Below are 15,978 nucleotides of genomic sequence, written 5' to 3' on the forward strand. Positions count from 1 at the left end.
AAAAATTGAAACAGAAGAGACCACTTTTGCAACCACAAGCAGTTCTACTCTCCTCTGAGTTCAAGGCAACTGCTTTCTCATTATGTTTCCATACTTTCTCTCTATAAATAACAATCAACACAGTTTTTTTAAAAAAACTGTATAAATGGCATGCATTTCATCTTCTGTGACAGCTTATTTTCATTCACTATTTTTTCAAGGGCCACCCACATTACAGATCGAGTTCATTCATTTTAACTGCTCAATTGTTTACCATCTATAAATAGGCCACAATTTACTTATCTATTTTCTTGCTCATGAGCATTTAGGTAACTTTTCCTGGAAACACAATTCAGCTGTGAGGCTTCTTGTACATCTCCTTGTACACATGTGCACAGTTTCTCTAGAAGATTGCTTCTCAAGGTTTCATGAGCATGAGTCACCTAAGAAATCTTAACCACAGAGTCTGGTGCAGCAAGTCCAGGTCAGGACCTGAGAGTTGCAAGCTTCCCAGGTGAAGCCCATGCTGCTGCTCTGTGGCCCACACTTTGGGAAGTGAGACTCTCAAGTATATACCTAGAGTTGTCGGGTCACAGAGTATGCAAACCTCACTTTCTTAGACATCATCAAATTGAACCCGTTTTTACTCCAAAAGAAGTGAATGTGTTCCTATTGCTCCATTCTCACCAACACTGTATCTTGTGACTTCTTACCTTTTGCTAATCCGAAAGCATGAAAAAATTGGGTCACATTTCACTGATTATCAGGACAGTAATAATCTTTCCACATTTTTTTTTGACTATTCAGGCTTTTTCTGTTCATATAATTTGTCCATTTTTCTAATGCAGCAATTTTAAGTGTGGTCCAAGGACCATAGCCGTCCCCTGAGACCCATTCAGTGGGTCTGCAAGGTCCCTTTTTTTTTAACGATTACCTACCCATGTGAAGCTGATTTTCTCCTTCACATACTTCAACCAAAACACACAGCAATACACTGCAGAAGCAGGTATGACAGGCCAGCTATCTTTTATTAAGCTAAATGTTAAAGAGATTTGTAAAAATGTAAAACAATGCCATTCTTCTCATTTTTTGTTTTGAAAAATAGTCATTCTTCTTATTTAATAAATAATTTTTAAATTCTAACAGAAAATATCAATAGATTTAACTCACATACACGAAAACTCTTTGGGGTTCTGACTTTTGAAGAGTGTAAAGGGATCTTGAGACCAAAGGTTTTGAGAAATGCTGTTCTAATGCATGGCTGTCATTTTCTTAATGACTTTTGTACGAGGTTCTTTTGCTTTTTTAATGTATTCCAGATACGAATCCTTTTACAGTTATATGCATTGCAAACATTTTCTTGTCTGTAGCTTGTTCTTTTAGTCTCTTTTGTTCTACAGAAGCCATGTTTTTATGCGTCATTTTTTCCTGTGTGTGCTTTTGTGTCTTGCTTTAAAGAAATCCTTCCCATTTGCAAAATCATGAAAATAACCTTATAGATTCTCATTTAAAAGTTTTGTTTTCATATTTAGGTCTTTAATTCCTTTGTTTTTGGGGAAGGGTATAAGGTAGTACATATTGTTTTCCCCATAGAGCTTGCTGTATCTGTCAAAAATCAAGTTCCCATATAAACATGGACCTGTTTCTGGGCTCTTTATTCTCATAAGGGATCCCTTGACTGACCTCTACTGGCACCAGCCACACACTACTTTAACTGGTACACCTTTAAAATATTCTTTGACATTGTTAGGACAAGTTCATGCCTCTTCCTCTCGTCCTTCTTCAAAATTATCTTGCTTTTTCTTAAAAGTAATCTTTTTGTTCCCATGTAAGACATTTTGAGGTGTAACAGAAGGCCTACTGAGTTGGGAGTCCAGGCATCTGCCCTGTTCCACTGGCAGCTGCCCCTAACCAGCTGTGGCTGTGGAGCTCATTATCTCCCTGAGCTCAGCTTCCTCTTCCATGGAACAAGAAATCTGAAAATCACCTCTATTTTTCCTCTCCAATCCCAAGGGCCTATATTTTTAGTATAAAGACATTAAACTTGACAGATAAGGAAGGGAATTGAATAGAGATACTTCAGCATTGCAGATTATAGGGAACAGAACTTCTGCCACATAAATGGTAATGTTTAGGAATTCATAAAAGAGTTTAAAAGTTCTCTTCATTATTTTATGTTGAAGGTTAGGCTAGAATCATCACCAGAGAATTCACGGGATTTTGGGGGTCCTCTAAAGTGAAACTATGTCATGCTATAAGAATTCTACTTCCTGCGTGAGTTAAACCACAATTTTAGAGACAATCTTCTACAAATACAAGAGTAATTTCCAATCTGAAAATTTTGTACGGGAAGATTTAGAAAAATGAAAACTTCTGATGAAATCCTTTATAAGTCTTCTCATGGTACCAAAATTCCAATATTACTTCACCAGCAATCACTAGGTCATGAACTCTGATGTGACTGACTTCCACTAATTCATTCACAGCTCTGCTTTTTCTTCTTTGTGACCAAAGGCAGGAATTAGAAGAATGCTTGGCTAGAGCTAAGGATACTGCTCTTATTTTGAAGCAGGGAAAGTCTAAATAGCCATTGTAGGGAACCTCCCAGCTTTGGCACCACTGAATGAATTACAGAAAGAAAATGAGATTTCCCCTAACTCTCTCCTCCTGGACCCTCATTCTATGAATCTCCACATCTGAGCTAACTTCAATCAAGATGGGTACTTAGCACTGACCTCTAATGAGATCAGTGTAAGATGCATGCCCACGTATTTTAGAATATTGTTTTACCTCAGACAAGTGAAATTAAATGTCTGCAATTCACCAAAAATATTTTACCCTTAGCATAATATATGGTATGTTCCTGTTTTCCTCTTCAGAAGTAGACTTAGGAAGCAAATTCCTATAAAACTTAATTGCTCATTTAATCCAACATGTATAGTCTGCAAATATATAAATTAAAAAAGATTTACCTTATTTAAATTCAACAATATTTTGTATAAAGCTTTTGTGTTTAAAAAGTATTTTCATATATACTATTTCATTTTACCTTCATAATGATCCTGTATGATAAATGGAGACAATATTATTATGGTAAGAACTGTGTTAGAGATAAGAAAAAGTTCTGAGAAATTAGATGATTTCTCAACATCATAAAGGATGAGACGCAAGACTAAGGTCAGCTTCAAGTCACAACTCATGAAAATCCCTTGAAAATTATGGTTGATTTTCATCAATCCGAATAAAAGCGACACGTAACTCCACTCAACCCTCATTAAACAAATTAAATACCTGCATGTTTGGTACAAGAGAAAGCAAAGAAGTCATAAGGGACATTTGCAGTACATTAACTGCCTTTCAAGATGACTTCCTATTTTTTAGTGTATAATAACATGTGACTAGTATGTCCTCTGGTTCATTAATATTCCTATTCATAATTATGGCCAATTCATCTGGTTCAGATAAGAAGGCAGCAGAGCACATTCAGATGAAGTCTCAGGGTAAGAGATCAGAAAATACAAAACTGGCTAGTATTCCCCCTGAAGAGATCAAGAAGGGGAGCAGGGACAATTATAAGGAATTAGTGATAGAAATTAGAGAGAAATAGAAAGGTATGAAGGTAAAGAAAAAAATATATCTCTAAATGGAAAAGAAAAAAATTTAAATAAAGGTTCAAATGCTTATTTTTAAGTCAATAACACAGAAGAAACCTGATCATCAATACTATCCATGAAGCTATCAGAAAAGACCTTGCCATTAAGGACTTTAGTGTGTTAGAGCTGATCTATAACCGAAAATTCGTTCATTTCGTTAATCTGAAGATTCAAGGATATATGGAAAGCAATAACTTCATTGTACAGAAAGTATACATTTCAAGCCAGTGAGTTTAAAATTACTTTCAAGACCAATTAAAAGAATTGACTAATCCATCCTAAAAATGGACTCAATACTGATCGATGTACACGACTGTTCTAACACTCAGTTATAACAGTTCTCCATATCACTTTTGTGTTAATATTCATCATTGCTATAGAATAGATGGTATAAGCATCAGCTCTATCACAAAATCTTTCATTAACAAAGTTTTTCTCCATTGAGTGATGGAAAAAAAAAAAGAACAAAAACTTCTGAAAATAGTGAAGAAAAAAACTCAATGAAGAACACCACATCTCTTGTTAAATAGTATAAATTCTGTACCATCTGCTACCTTGTTCCGTCATACTTTACAGCTGTCACCGTGCCTAGGGAGGACATGCCATGTAAACTAATTTGCTTCCACCTCCACAATTCAAATCAGAGCAAAAAACTGAACAATACACCTTACTGGTAAGCCAGTAAAATATCAAATTAAATCAAGTAAAACCTTGAAGAGATACTATTCTTGAAAGACAACCACAAATGTTCAATTAGTTTCTACCTATCACTGTTCTTGAGAAAAAAAATACAGTAATCAATAATCAGTTATTTAAAAATAATTTTTAAAATCGGAACCAGTGTCATGTGGAAAAATGATCTATGATGCTTTTTAAAAGATCCGAGTTTTTCACATATTATGAAGTATTAACAAAATACAAAAGTAAAAGTAATGTGAAATTCAGAAAATAAAGCAGAAAGGAGCACTTCTATGTGTTAATGTAATTCTCCCTGTACATTTCTGTCCACATGAGCCAACGAACATCAAGAATACACACTTTACAGTATTTACCTGTTTTAAGACATTCAAGTCAATTCAGATGGCAAAAGTAGAATTCAATCACTAGTGAAATGTTTTAAAAATATATATTAAACCAAAAAAATGTTTTTACAAGATAAAAAATAATCTTCCACAATGTAATTAATTGCAGATCACCGAAATTTTAACTCTTTAGATGATTTCAGTTCAGTTTTTTGGTTTCAAAATCTAGAGACAGTCAAACAAAAGCACAGCAGAATCTCTATCTGTTTTTACGTTTCTCTTTCTTGCTCCGACTACTTGTTGCACTGTTTAAAGACGATGATGAAGGTGCTCTTGCATGACCTGTGGCCTTTAGATGGTCAAAAAGTTTATTCCGAGATGGAAATTCACTATGGCAGGTTGTACAGCTGATAAGAACATCACTCTGAGAAGGGCAAAAAATCATAAATAAAAATAAGCGTTATCACTTGAAAGTAGTGTTTTAGATTTTAATGTCAAGATTAAGCATCAGACAATTGTAAAATAAAGATGTTTTAGCAGAGTGGACAGCTAATAAACACGTTCAACAAAGGCAGATGTTCTTGGAGGTGAAATCCCACTAATCAACACGATTAACTTTAAGGATCCTGACACTTTCAATAGCATGTACCCCATGGACTAAAAAAGAGGAAGAGTTTATGCTTCACAATTAATCTCCAGAACTTGACACATGTAATTCTTATCACCAAGGCTTTAGATTGAAAAGTAATAGAAAACAACAGTAACTGTTCTGGTACAGTCTAGCATTTCCAATGTGCTTCTTTTTATTTTAATGAAAAAAAAAAGATAAATTATATATACAAATTCTACCTTTATCAAACAAAACTGTTGATGAATCTACATCTTTGCAGGTTCCTGGCAGAATGGCTCACCAAATATACATTTCCATCTTTAGATGATTATATTGCTTAAACAGCAAGATATGTTAAAGAGATATGAATATGATTTTGACCTACCATTGTTTGTGGTTCAGCAGGTACTTTGACAGGTTTTTTCATATCTTTGGTTTTCTTTCCTTTGGGTTTAGGAACACTGGAAAATAATTCAGCATAATCCAAAAATAACATACTCCTTTTAACCATCATTATTTGAGTGCTCTCAAGAACATTCAAAAAAGTGAAATGCACTTTAAAAGTTAATTCATTAATTTTAAAGGCAATTTAAATAATCTTTACATCTTAAATGAACATCTTTAAAAAGCAACTTCAGAAATCAAATTGAATATCAAATTTGGCACAAAAATTAAGGAATTTACTTAAAACAGTTGAAACAAAGTTAAAACAAGGTCCTTAAAATATCTCTGAATGTTTTATACAGATAAATGTTTTATACAGTGTTTAATAGTCTTTTATATAGAATGTTTTATACAGTGTTTTCATAAAAACACTGCCAGGCACGGTGGCTCACACCTGTAATCCCAGCACTTTGGGAGGCCAAGGCAGGGAGATTACTTGAGGTCAGGAGCTCAAGACCAGCTTGGCCAACATGGTGAAACCTCCGTCTCTATTAAAAATATAAGAAATTAGCTGGGCGTGGTGGCAGGCACCTGTAATCCCAGTTACTTAGGAGGAGGAGCAGGAGAATCACTTGAACCCAGGAGGTGGAGATTGCAGTGAGCCAAGATTGCACCAGTGCATTCTAGCCGGGGTGACAGAGCAAGACTGTTTCAGGGGAAAAAAAAAAGGGCAAAGCACTTAATACTCCATTTAAAGGAGCAAACCATCTTCATAACTAACCAACAGTAATCATAAATGATCTGACATGAAGTGTGGTTCCCCAAAAACATTAACTTTTTGAGATGGAGTCTCACTCTGTCACCCAGGCTCGAGTGCAGTGGCGCGATCTTGGCTCACTGCAACCTCTGCCTCCCAGGTTCAAGCGATTTTCCTGCTTCAGCCTCCTGAGTAGATGGGACTACAGGCACACGCCACCACACTCAGCTAATTTTTGTAGTTTTTAGTAGAGACAGAGTTTTACCATATTGGCCAGGATGGTCTCGAACTCCTGACCTCGTGATCCAACCACCTTGGCTTTCCAAAGTGCTGGAAATACAAGCGTGAGCCACCCTGCCCGGCCTAACATTAACTTCTAGAACGTGATCCAGTCTAACAAACACTTCAATAGTCACACAGAGAAATGAGTGAAACAAAGACTTTGTAATGCATTTTTCATAAAATTAAATTTGCTCAATGTAAGGAAGTTCCTTTTATTTAAAAATTATGTCCTTTCTGTTGATCTGATGGTTTTTCCCCACCATACCATTTAGATCAGAAATGGTATAGTTGGGTTCCTCTTATTCTGCTTGAACTCCTGAACATTCCTCTACTTATCTCCTACATGAATTTCAATTTTCCTTGGCATTTCATACTTTCCCTCATTTGTGCTAACCAAATTCACAGGGTAAAAATCTGGGTCCAACTATACTGTACAGAACAGACAGGATGGGTTATAATGAGTAAGTTATGATAATGCTTCCAGTTTATAGGTATATTATTTTTCAAGCAGAGGCCAATGGTCTGTGCTAAGTTAAATGGCCTATGCATTTAAAAAACACAGATTAGGAGTGTAACATATTGTGTAGGATTCAGCCAGCTTTGTAAACATCAAGAAAAGGACACAATGACATAAAAGGCAACAAATAATACATACTAATTTTCAAACTATCATCACAGATATGTCATAAATATGTCTAACAAATTTAGGATAATATTCCTGGCAAACATCACTTATGTTATGAAAGACAGTTACATCTCTGAAGCTGGTATCTAAGACCTTTATTTTTTAAAAATACTACACACACACACACACACACACATTTTTTAAAAAAACACTTCTCAGTAGGTGGCCAGTGTCCACACTACTCCAGAGAAGCAACAGAGGAGCCGCCAGCATAAAGGCCCTGGATCCAGGGGACAGCAGAGTGGTGTGGGGAGGGTGGTGGGTGTAATGTATCTATCTTAGCCTTGCCATTCTGCAGCTGTGAAGAAGTCACTTGAATTCTCTGAATCCTTTTCTCACATCAGTGAAATTAGAGAGCTGAACTATATCAGTGGTTGCCCAAGTCTGAGAACCCTTCTTCCTCCCCAGATCAATTCTCATGTAGAAGTAACATGGAGGCCAGGCATGGTAGCTCACGCCTGTAATCCCAGCACTTTGGTAGGCCAAGGCGGGCAGATCATGAGGTCAGGAGTTCGAGACCACCCTGGGCAACATGGTGAAACCGTCTCCACTAAAATACAAAAAAATAGGTGGGTGTGGCAGTGCATGCCTGCAGTCCCAGCGACTCGGGAGGCTAAGGCAAGAGAATTGCTTGAACCCAGGAGGCGGAGGTTGCAGTGAGCCGAGGTCACGCCACTGTACTCCAGCCTGGGTGACAGAGTGAGACTCCATCTCCAAAAAAAAAAAAAAAAAAGTAACATGGAAAACAAGTGAAAACATTTTAGTTTTAGATGAAAAAGGGGTTCAGGGGCCCAGAGCCCCACCTCTTGGCCCACTCTTTGTGCCCATCCCACAGGACACACAGGCTCCATGGAGCCAGATGATCTGGGTGCCTTCAAGTCGTCAGGCAGATGGAATGAAGTGTCAGCCTTTCTACTCAATAGCTTTTGTCCTTGGACAATTAACCTGAAATTCAGTTTTCCCATTTGTTGAAAGGGAACAAACACCTGGTGTCAGAGTGAAATAAATGTGAATTTCCCCTTCTAGGCTTTTACTCTCCAAAGTTCTTCAAAGCTTCAACATTACCAGTTTGTGTAGTTCTTTATATATCTTTTTCTACAGCCAGAGTCATAAGGTAGGTCTCAGCCACATCTGTTTCCTCCTTCCTACTACTAAGTGCCTTAAACTCCTAAGTACACACACTCCCCACCCCATCACTGTTGCTCCAGTGTTAGCATTTTCACCTCATGCTCCCACTTTGGTCTGTCACTTTAATTCTTTTCAGGGTTCTGTAATGACAGAAATCTGAAGCTCCTCACTATCAGATCTTTCCTCATGAAATAAGAAATGATTCTCTATTCTAGAGGAACTGAGGAGGATGGGGAAAAGAAAGTCAGACAAGAGGAGGAAGGAGAGGACAGGACTGGCTACCTCCCTTGGGTGAGACCTCCTCCTAGTCCACACCATGGCCTTGTGCAGCACCAAGAGTCCAGGGCTCCTCTGAGCAGGAAGGGCCCCAGCTGCTGCCATGTGTCCTCACAACATGGTGGGGCCCAACACAGGCTGTTGTCGTGAGCATGGAGATTTGGTTAGTGACACTCCAGGGACGCAGCAGGAGTCTTGTTCTCATGTGTCAAGTGTTAATGATCCACCACAAAATCAGCGCCACAGCAGGATAAGGGAAACAAGAACCGGATCAAAGTGACATCTTTCTGATTTTGGCCATGCTGCTGAGATGTGTGTGGGCACATTCCTCTAGCATCCTCTTCTCAATGCTCTTCATCTGTATACATATGTGTGTGTGTATCTATACATAAATATGTACAGATACATCTAAATTACTTGGTCAGTCATGGGAAAGATTTTATTTGATATATGAAAAGCTACATCCTTACTGTCAATATTCAGTAATTTACAAATAATATGCAACTCTGACTTACCTTTCAGCTTCACTTTTTGGATCATCACATGGTTTAATGATCTCTTTGACACTGACATTTTCCTGGGGACTATCTTCCAATTCTTTGGCACTGCCTTGATTTAAGTTAGTATCTTCTGGATCAACCTTTACTCCTTCTCCAGTTCCATTTACATTGAAATTGTCATCATAATTCTAGGTAATAAAACATATGTGCCATTACAAAATAAATATACTACTACTACTAGCTTTTTATGTTATGTTGCCAAATAGTTATATACCTTCGGGAAATAAAAAGGAGAAGCAGGTAAGTTAAGAACATGGATGCTCATTACAGTGATAGTAAATTAGGGGAAATCTGAAAAGAATCCAAATGTTCAAAAAGTGAATGGCTGAATATATGAAGAAAAATTCTGAAGTTCTTAAGTATCATGTTTCCAAAGATACTCAATTATGTGAAAAAATACTTGAAACATATTAGCAAAAGTAGAAGAGACAAAATTATAGTGTAATCACAATTTAATTCTTTATTAAGTAATCTCTACAGGTAGAATTAAGGATGATACTTTTCCATATTCCAAATGATAAGCAATGAGCAACTATTCTTCTACAATCACAAACAATGGCAACAACCAACAGGCATTATAAAAGAAAGACGTGGCCGGGCGCGGTGGCTCATGCTTGTAATCGAGCACTTTGGGAGGCTGAGGCGGGCGGATCACGAGGTCAGGAGATCGAGACCACGATGAAACGCCGTCTCTACTAAAAATACAAAAAATTAGCCGGGCGTGGTGGCGGGCGCCTGTAGTCCCAGCTACTCGGAGAGGCTGAGGCAGGAGAATGGCGTGAACCTGGGAGGCGGAGCTTGCAGTGAGCCGAGATTGCGCCACTGCACTCCAGCCTGGGCGACAGAGCGAGACTCTGTCTCAAAAAAAAAAAAAAAAAAAAAAAATAAAGAAAGATGCCTGGCAAACATATCCTAAGTGTACCTGTCTGTTTTCAAGCAACATTTTGGCACATTTGTGCTCGCTCTCTCCATCTCTTCTCTCTCCCAACACACACTTTTTTCCCCAAGCCATCTGAAAGTGAGCTGCAGGCAGATACGAATCTTTGCCAGGTACATCCTAAGAATCAAAACATTCTCTGGCACAATACTCACACTCAAGAATCTAATGCTGATATTATCTGTTACACAACCCACATTCAAATTTACCAATTATTCCTTTTCCTGTATAGGGATATACAGGATAGGGGGTGTAATCAGGGATCACATGTTGCATTTAGTTGTCAGGTATCTTTAATCTCCTTTATTCTAAAGCAGTTCCTCCACTTTTTTTTTTTTTGTCTTTCATGATGTTGACAATTTGATGTTTTGTAGAGTGTCCCATAATCTGGCTTTGTTTGGTTGTTTCCAAACGATCAGATTCAGGTTAAACATTTCTAGCATAATACTATAATCCTGGGAAACAAAATGCGTTTGTCATTTTTCAGTGATATTAAGTTTGATCATTTGGTCAGGGTGGTATTGCCAGATTTTTCAACTGTAAAGTATGTTTTCCCTTTTTAAATTAATAAGTAATCTGTAGAGTGTGACTCTGAGACTGTGTGAATATCCTGTCCTCATAACCATTTACCGAATATACTTGGCATCTATTGCATCTATTAATGATTCTTGCCTGAAACATTTATATACTGGTGGATGTAGAAGAGTGATTTTCTCCCTCCATTACTTGTATCATTTGCACTTGTACTAATTAATATTCTTCTGTAATAATAAAGCTTTCCCATCTCCTTTCTCCAACTCTCACTTTTTTTTTTTTTTTTTTTTTTTGAGACAGGGTCTTGCTCTGTTGCCCAGGCTGGAGTGCAGTGGCGTGATCTCAGCTCACTGCAACCTCAGCCTCCCGGGTTCCAACAATTCTCCTGCCTCAGGCTCCTGAGTAGCTGGGATTACAGGCGCGTGGCACCACGCCCGGCTAATTTTTGTATTTTTAGTAGAGACAGAGTTTCACTATGTTGGCCAAGGTGATCTTGAACTCCTGACTTTGTGATCCACCTGCCTTGGCCTCCCAAAGTTCTGGGATTACAGGAGTGAGCCACTGCACCTGGCCAACTCTCACTCTTTTAAAAGTCAATATAGATAGATAAATTTCTTTTTAACAAACGCAATGTATGAAGACCTATTACCCTTATTCCTTTTGATGACTCAAGTTTTCCCAAATTGGCAGGCCCCGCAAGCTGGATCTTGAGTACTTCTAACGTATCCCTGTCAGTTTTTGAGCACTTCCTTAGTTTCTAGTATAAGATGCTCTAGGCTCACGTTCCACTTTCCCAGTCTCAGCCCTGAAATCAGGTACTTCTCCAAAGAGGAAGCCTGTTTCCTTTTCATGCAAAAGTGAACTTAAAAACCAATACGTGTGCATTAGGTGTGCTCACTGCTAGGGCTGTCACTGCTTCTAGGTCCTCACAATGCACACTGCTCACACACTTACTTTCTTTAAATCATGGGCTCATACCAACATCTCCACTTCAATCCAACTCCACAGTATTCTTCTTCTCTTTCCCTCAATTTATATTTGTATTTCCCTCTTCCCACAAAAAGAATATGGTTCCCAGCTACAATTTATTCATTTAATTCCTTCTTTTTTGGGGGGGGGTCAAGGGTCAAATAATTTAATTTTGTTAAGATGTCAATACAACCTACATTGTGAACAAATTCAATATAATTTCTATAAAAATCCCAATAGCACAGGATTTTTTTTACAGAACTATTGTTCAAAATTTTTAAATTTGATTATGAACTATAACTAGCCAAGCACTCACAAAAAAGGAGGCATTATACTTCCTGATTTCAAAACATATTAAAAGCTACAATAACAAAAACAATGTGGTACTGACACAAAGACAGATAAACAGGTAACAGAACAGAGTAGAGCACAGAAATGAACTCTTCTGTATATGATTAAATGATCTTCCACAAAGTTGCCATGAGCACACGATAGAGAAAAGATAATCTCTTCAAAAAAAAAAAAAAAAAAAATGTTGAAAACTGCATGTCTACACTGATAAAGCTGGATCCTCTCCTTGAATCATATATGAAAAATATTTTAAATAAAATATTTACACACAAAAAATAACTAACAAACCTCTTAGAAAAAATATAGCGGAAAGAAATGACATGGGTCTTGGCAGCGTTTTCTTAGACACAACATTAAATACGTGATCAACAAAGAACAGAAAAATTTAACTACGTGATACTTCAACATTTCTGCACATCAATGCCTCCTATGAAATTGGTGAAAATATTATCCATTTACTTTCAAAAATACCACACCAATACCACCAAAAAAACATACTAAATTCAGGACTTACTTTTTTGGCAGTTAATTTTATCTTTCAACTGTATCCCATGGAAGGTATTCAGTCAGAGTACTATGTTTGAGTTACTTGAATTAAATTTTCTTTCCTGTCAGTCAGGGTCATTTGTTTCCATTTACATTCAGTTTTAATTTGGGAGGGTTTTCTTGTATAATCCTTGTTGGTTTACGGAATTTTTCTGGCCATACAGAAAACTTTCCCAATCTCAAGTTTCAAGATATTCATTATTTGCTGCCGTCTGCTCTTAAATCTATCAGTACATGTCTCCACACTGCCCTTCCCTTCAAAAAGAGCTTAGAAAATATCAGGAAAAGTGCTACATCAAGCTAGGTCTGAACTTGTTACGATCAAGAATCATAAACGAGAGATGCTATAAAGGAATATAGCTTTTGAGAGAAACAATGGGGTGTTCATTTGAAGCATTTTCATCAGTAAGAAAATACTAATATATGTGTTTATGGTTGCAATCAATAGAATCTATGCTCCATTAATCAAGGTAATACAGGCTCAGGTTAAACATAAATCTCTCTCCATTTATTTTGTCCTTACTGTAATGGTACTGACATACACAAAGGAAAGAGAAAGTGTTCCAAACTAATAATTATAAGGTGTTTGGACGGATGATGGTAGGCGTCAATTTATAGAAAGAACACATATTTGCTATGCGGTTTTATAACTGAAGCAAAAAGTTCCAAATTACAATTTCAAGTGATTAACTCATGTGTCATGTATCATTTTTGGAATAGGAAACTGATTTTAAAAAGACTATCAATATATTATTATAACCTTTGGATAAATAAGCCAAATCTAAAGTTTTATTAAAAAGCATTAATGCGTTTTCTTAAAAATATTTAATACTTAATGTAAGTTAATATAACTAGATTACACTAAAATGCCATAAAACCAAATATCCTTGGTAAAATGGACAAATTCACTTTATTTTTATAGGTGTAACAACATAATACCATTTTATTTTAAAATAGTCCTTAATTAAGATAGAGAATGAATTTGGACTTCAGCTGTGAAATACTTAAATTACTTAAACTTCAGAAAAATAGAAACACTTTTTCAAGACTCACAATCATTACAAGTTTCTAACCAAATGTTCCTTTTGCAATGTTTATGTTGTTGGCAGAATAAACTTAGATTAAAAAATGACCAACCCCAGATTTTCCTATTTCAAGATTTTAATTGTTGTCTTGACTTAAAAGCCCTTTTGTGAAATTTATTCAGATTTTTAAAATACTGAAAATTCAGCTAATTCATACCAGGGGAATTCTACATGCATACTTGTTAAACACACTGGCAGTCATAATTAAGTTAGTTATTACATACACACAAGGGGGAAGCACTAAAAAAGGAAAATATTTCTAATTCCTTTTAATCAACCTTACAATCAACATAAAATTATGGAGTATAAGTCTCTCTCCTTAACACAGACTACACTGAATAAATAAGAGCACTGCAACTTTATAGTTGGCATTTAATGTTAACAAAACCTTTCTAACATACCTGTGCTGGTTTCTGTTTCTTTTTCTTCTGTTTTTTAGAAAGCCTAAGAGCAAATATAAATCGAAATGTCAAATACTTGACTCTGTGAAGAGTAAGTGAAAAAAAAAAAAAAACTTGAAACAGTAGTGATAAAGTAGTAAAATAGAAGTAAAACATTAAAAATATTTAATATCATAAAGCATTAAAAGGAAAATAAAGTATTCACACTGTCATTTCAGAGAGTAACAAAAGGCTGTAGTTCAATGGATAGTAATTAGCATATCAACTGCCAGGTATAAAAACTGCTTTTAATATAGTGATAATATGTTCTATAAATATTATAGTTGACACGTTTGTATCCACTCAACACTAGAAAATATGGAGACAATATTTTCTAGTTAGAATAAGTTCCTTGGGATAAAACAGCCTTTAAGGCCGGGTTCAGTGGCTCACGCCTGTAACCCCGGCACTCTGGGAGGCCGAGGCAGATGAATTACCCGAGATCAGGAGTTCAAGACCAGCCTGGCCAACATGGTGAAACCCTGTCTCAACTAAAAATATAAAAATTAGCTGGGTGTGGTGATGTGTGCCTGTAGTCCCAGCTACTTGGGAGGCTGAGGGAGAAGAATCGCTTGAACCCACAAGTTGGAGGTTGCAGTGAGCCGAGACTGCGCCACTGCACTCCAGCCTGGGCGTCAGAGTGATTCTCCATCTCAAAAAAAACCTTTCAATGCAATCTCTGAATGTGATAAGTATTTCTAGTGACATTTAATATTTAGAAGTACTTTTGTTTTGGTGCATCTTCCATTTCTTCCTCAGAATTGTCATCTAATGGATTTTCAACAATTTGAGGTCTTGAAAAATTTTCTTCCTCCTCCTCCAGCTGTTGTTTTAGCAAGGCCACCATTTCCCGATGCTTCTTTGACTTCTCATGATTCTTCATGCTGAAAGAGCAATCTGACATGAGCAGCTGAGCTAAAATTAGTTCAGGTATCCAGATAATGTTGCTGGATAACTGTAACCAAGATAAAATTTGCTTTTTTCCCACTAAGCAAAATGTTTATGATTCTATTTATTTACTTTTTTCTTTTTTTTTTTATTTGTTCATGATTTTATACAGAGAAACAGAACGTGTCAGGATTCCTCGGCAGTAAGCATACTGGAAGCTCATGGCCACACTCTTTCTTCTTGTACCACAGCTTTCCCTGTCTTTCTCTGTCCTTTTATCTACATACATTTTCTTCCTTTCTGGGGATGGGGGAATGTCGGCAGGGGGAGGTTTAGCCAAATTCTCTACTTATTGTTTTGATTTTTCAATTCTTAAAGCTTCTGCCATTGTTTTCTTTTAATTGCTAAGTATTTGCTAAGTGTTTTTATGTTCCAGGCCATCCCACAGACTTGGAGGGATCATTGGGAAATTAGAAGACACACATTTTAATGTTAAAAGGAAGAGCCCCCCCTGGACAAGAGAAACGGTGGTGGGAGGGCTTGAAATACAAGAGCAGTTTACTGCCTCTTGCTTTTTCAACAGCTGCTTTTCAACTTCTCAGGAGAGGTCTCCTTTCTCACTCTCACCACCGTAATGTACGTTCAGGCACATCTCTATTCCTGTGTTCAAAACCCTGCTGGCAATGTCTGTCTCAGCACACCTACAGGCAACTAAAAAGCATTCAACAAAACAGGGTTGACAACATAAGCTACAAGAGTTATATCAACTAAAAAGCAGGAAACTTTGTCAACTATCTACTTCATCTCATCTGTTCAGGCTTTTGGTATTATAGTTTTAGTTGCTATTTTTCTTTCCTACTAAAATTCTCCTTAAGACCAAGCTGCCCTGGAG

General features: G+C 36.8%; 1 protein-coding gene across 3 annotated transcripts in view; it reads right to left on the bottom strand.

Annotated features, from left to right (window-relative positions):
• Positions 1 to 1,493: 1,493 nt before the first annotated feature.
• The window catches only part of DNAJC21 (DnaJ heat shock protein family (Hsp40) member C21), a 29,238-nt gene continuing 14,753 nt past the window's right edge, over positions 1,494 to 15,978 (bottom strand). Inside the window, exons 8-13 of one of the 3 annotated variants that reach the window (XM_055246706.2) lie at positions 14,924 to 15,082; positions 14,160 to 14,202; positions 10,259 to 10,393; positions 9,292 to 9,464; positions 5,650 to 5,725; positions 1,494 to 5,078 (exon numbers count right to left, since the gene is read on the bottom strand). In XM_055246706.2, coding sequence (XP_055102681.1) covers positions 4,914 to 5,078; positions 5,650 to 5,725; positions 9,292 to 9,464; positions 10,259 to 10,393; positions 14,160 to 14,202; positions 14,924 to 15,082 — 751 coding nt within the window. In that variant the 3' untranslated portion in view covers positions 1,494 to 4,913. Of the gene's footprint in view, positions 5,079 to 5,649; positions 5,726 to 9,291; positions 9,465 to 10,258; positions 10,394 to 14,159; positions 14,242 to 14,923; positions 15,083 to 15,978 lie in introns of all 3 variants that reach the window. The other 2 variants (XM_055246708.2, XM_055246707.2) reach the window with 2 other exon arrangements.

This window comes from Symphalangus syndactylus, chromosome 16, assembly GCF_028878055.3.
Source record: "Symphalangus syndactylus isolate Jambi chromosome 16, NHGRI_mSymSyn1-v2.1_pri, whole genome shotgun sequence".
NCBI classification, from domain to species: Eukaryota; Metazoa; Chordata; class Mammalia; order Primates; family Hylobatidae; genus Symphalangus; species Symphalangus syndactylus.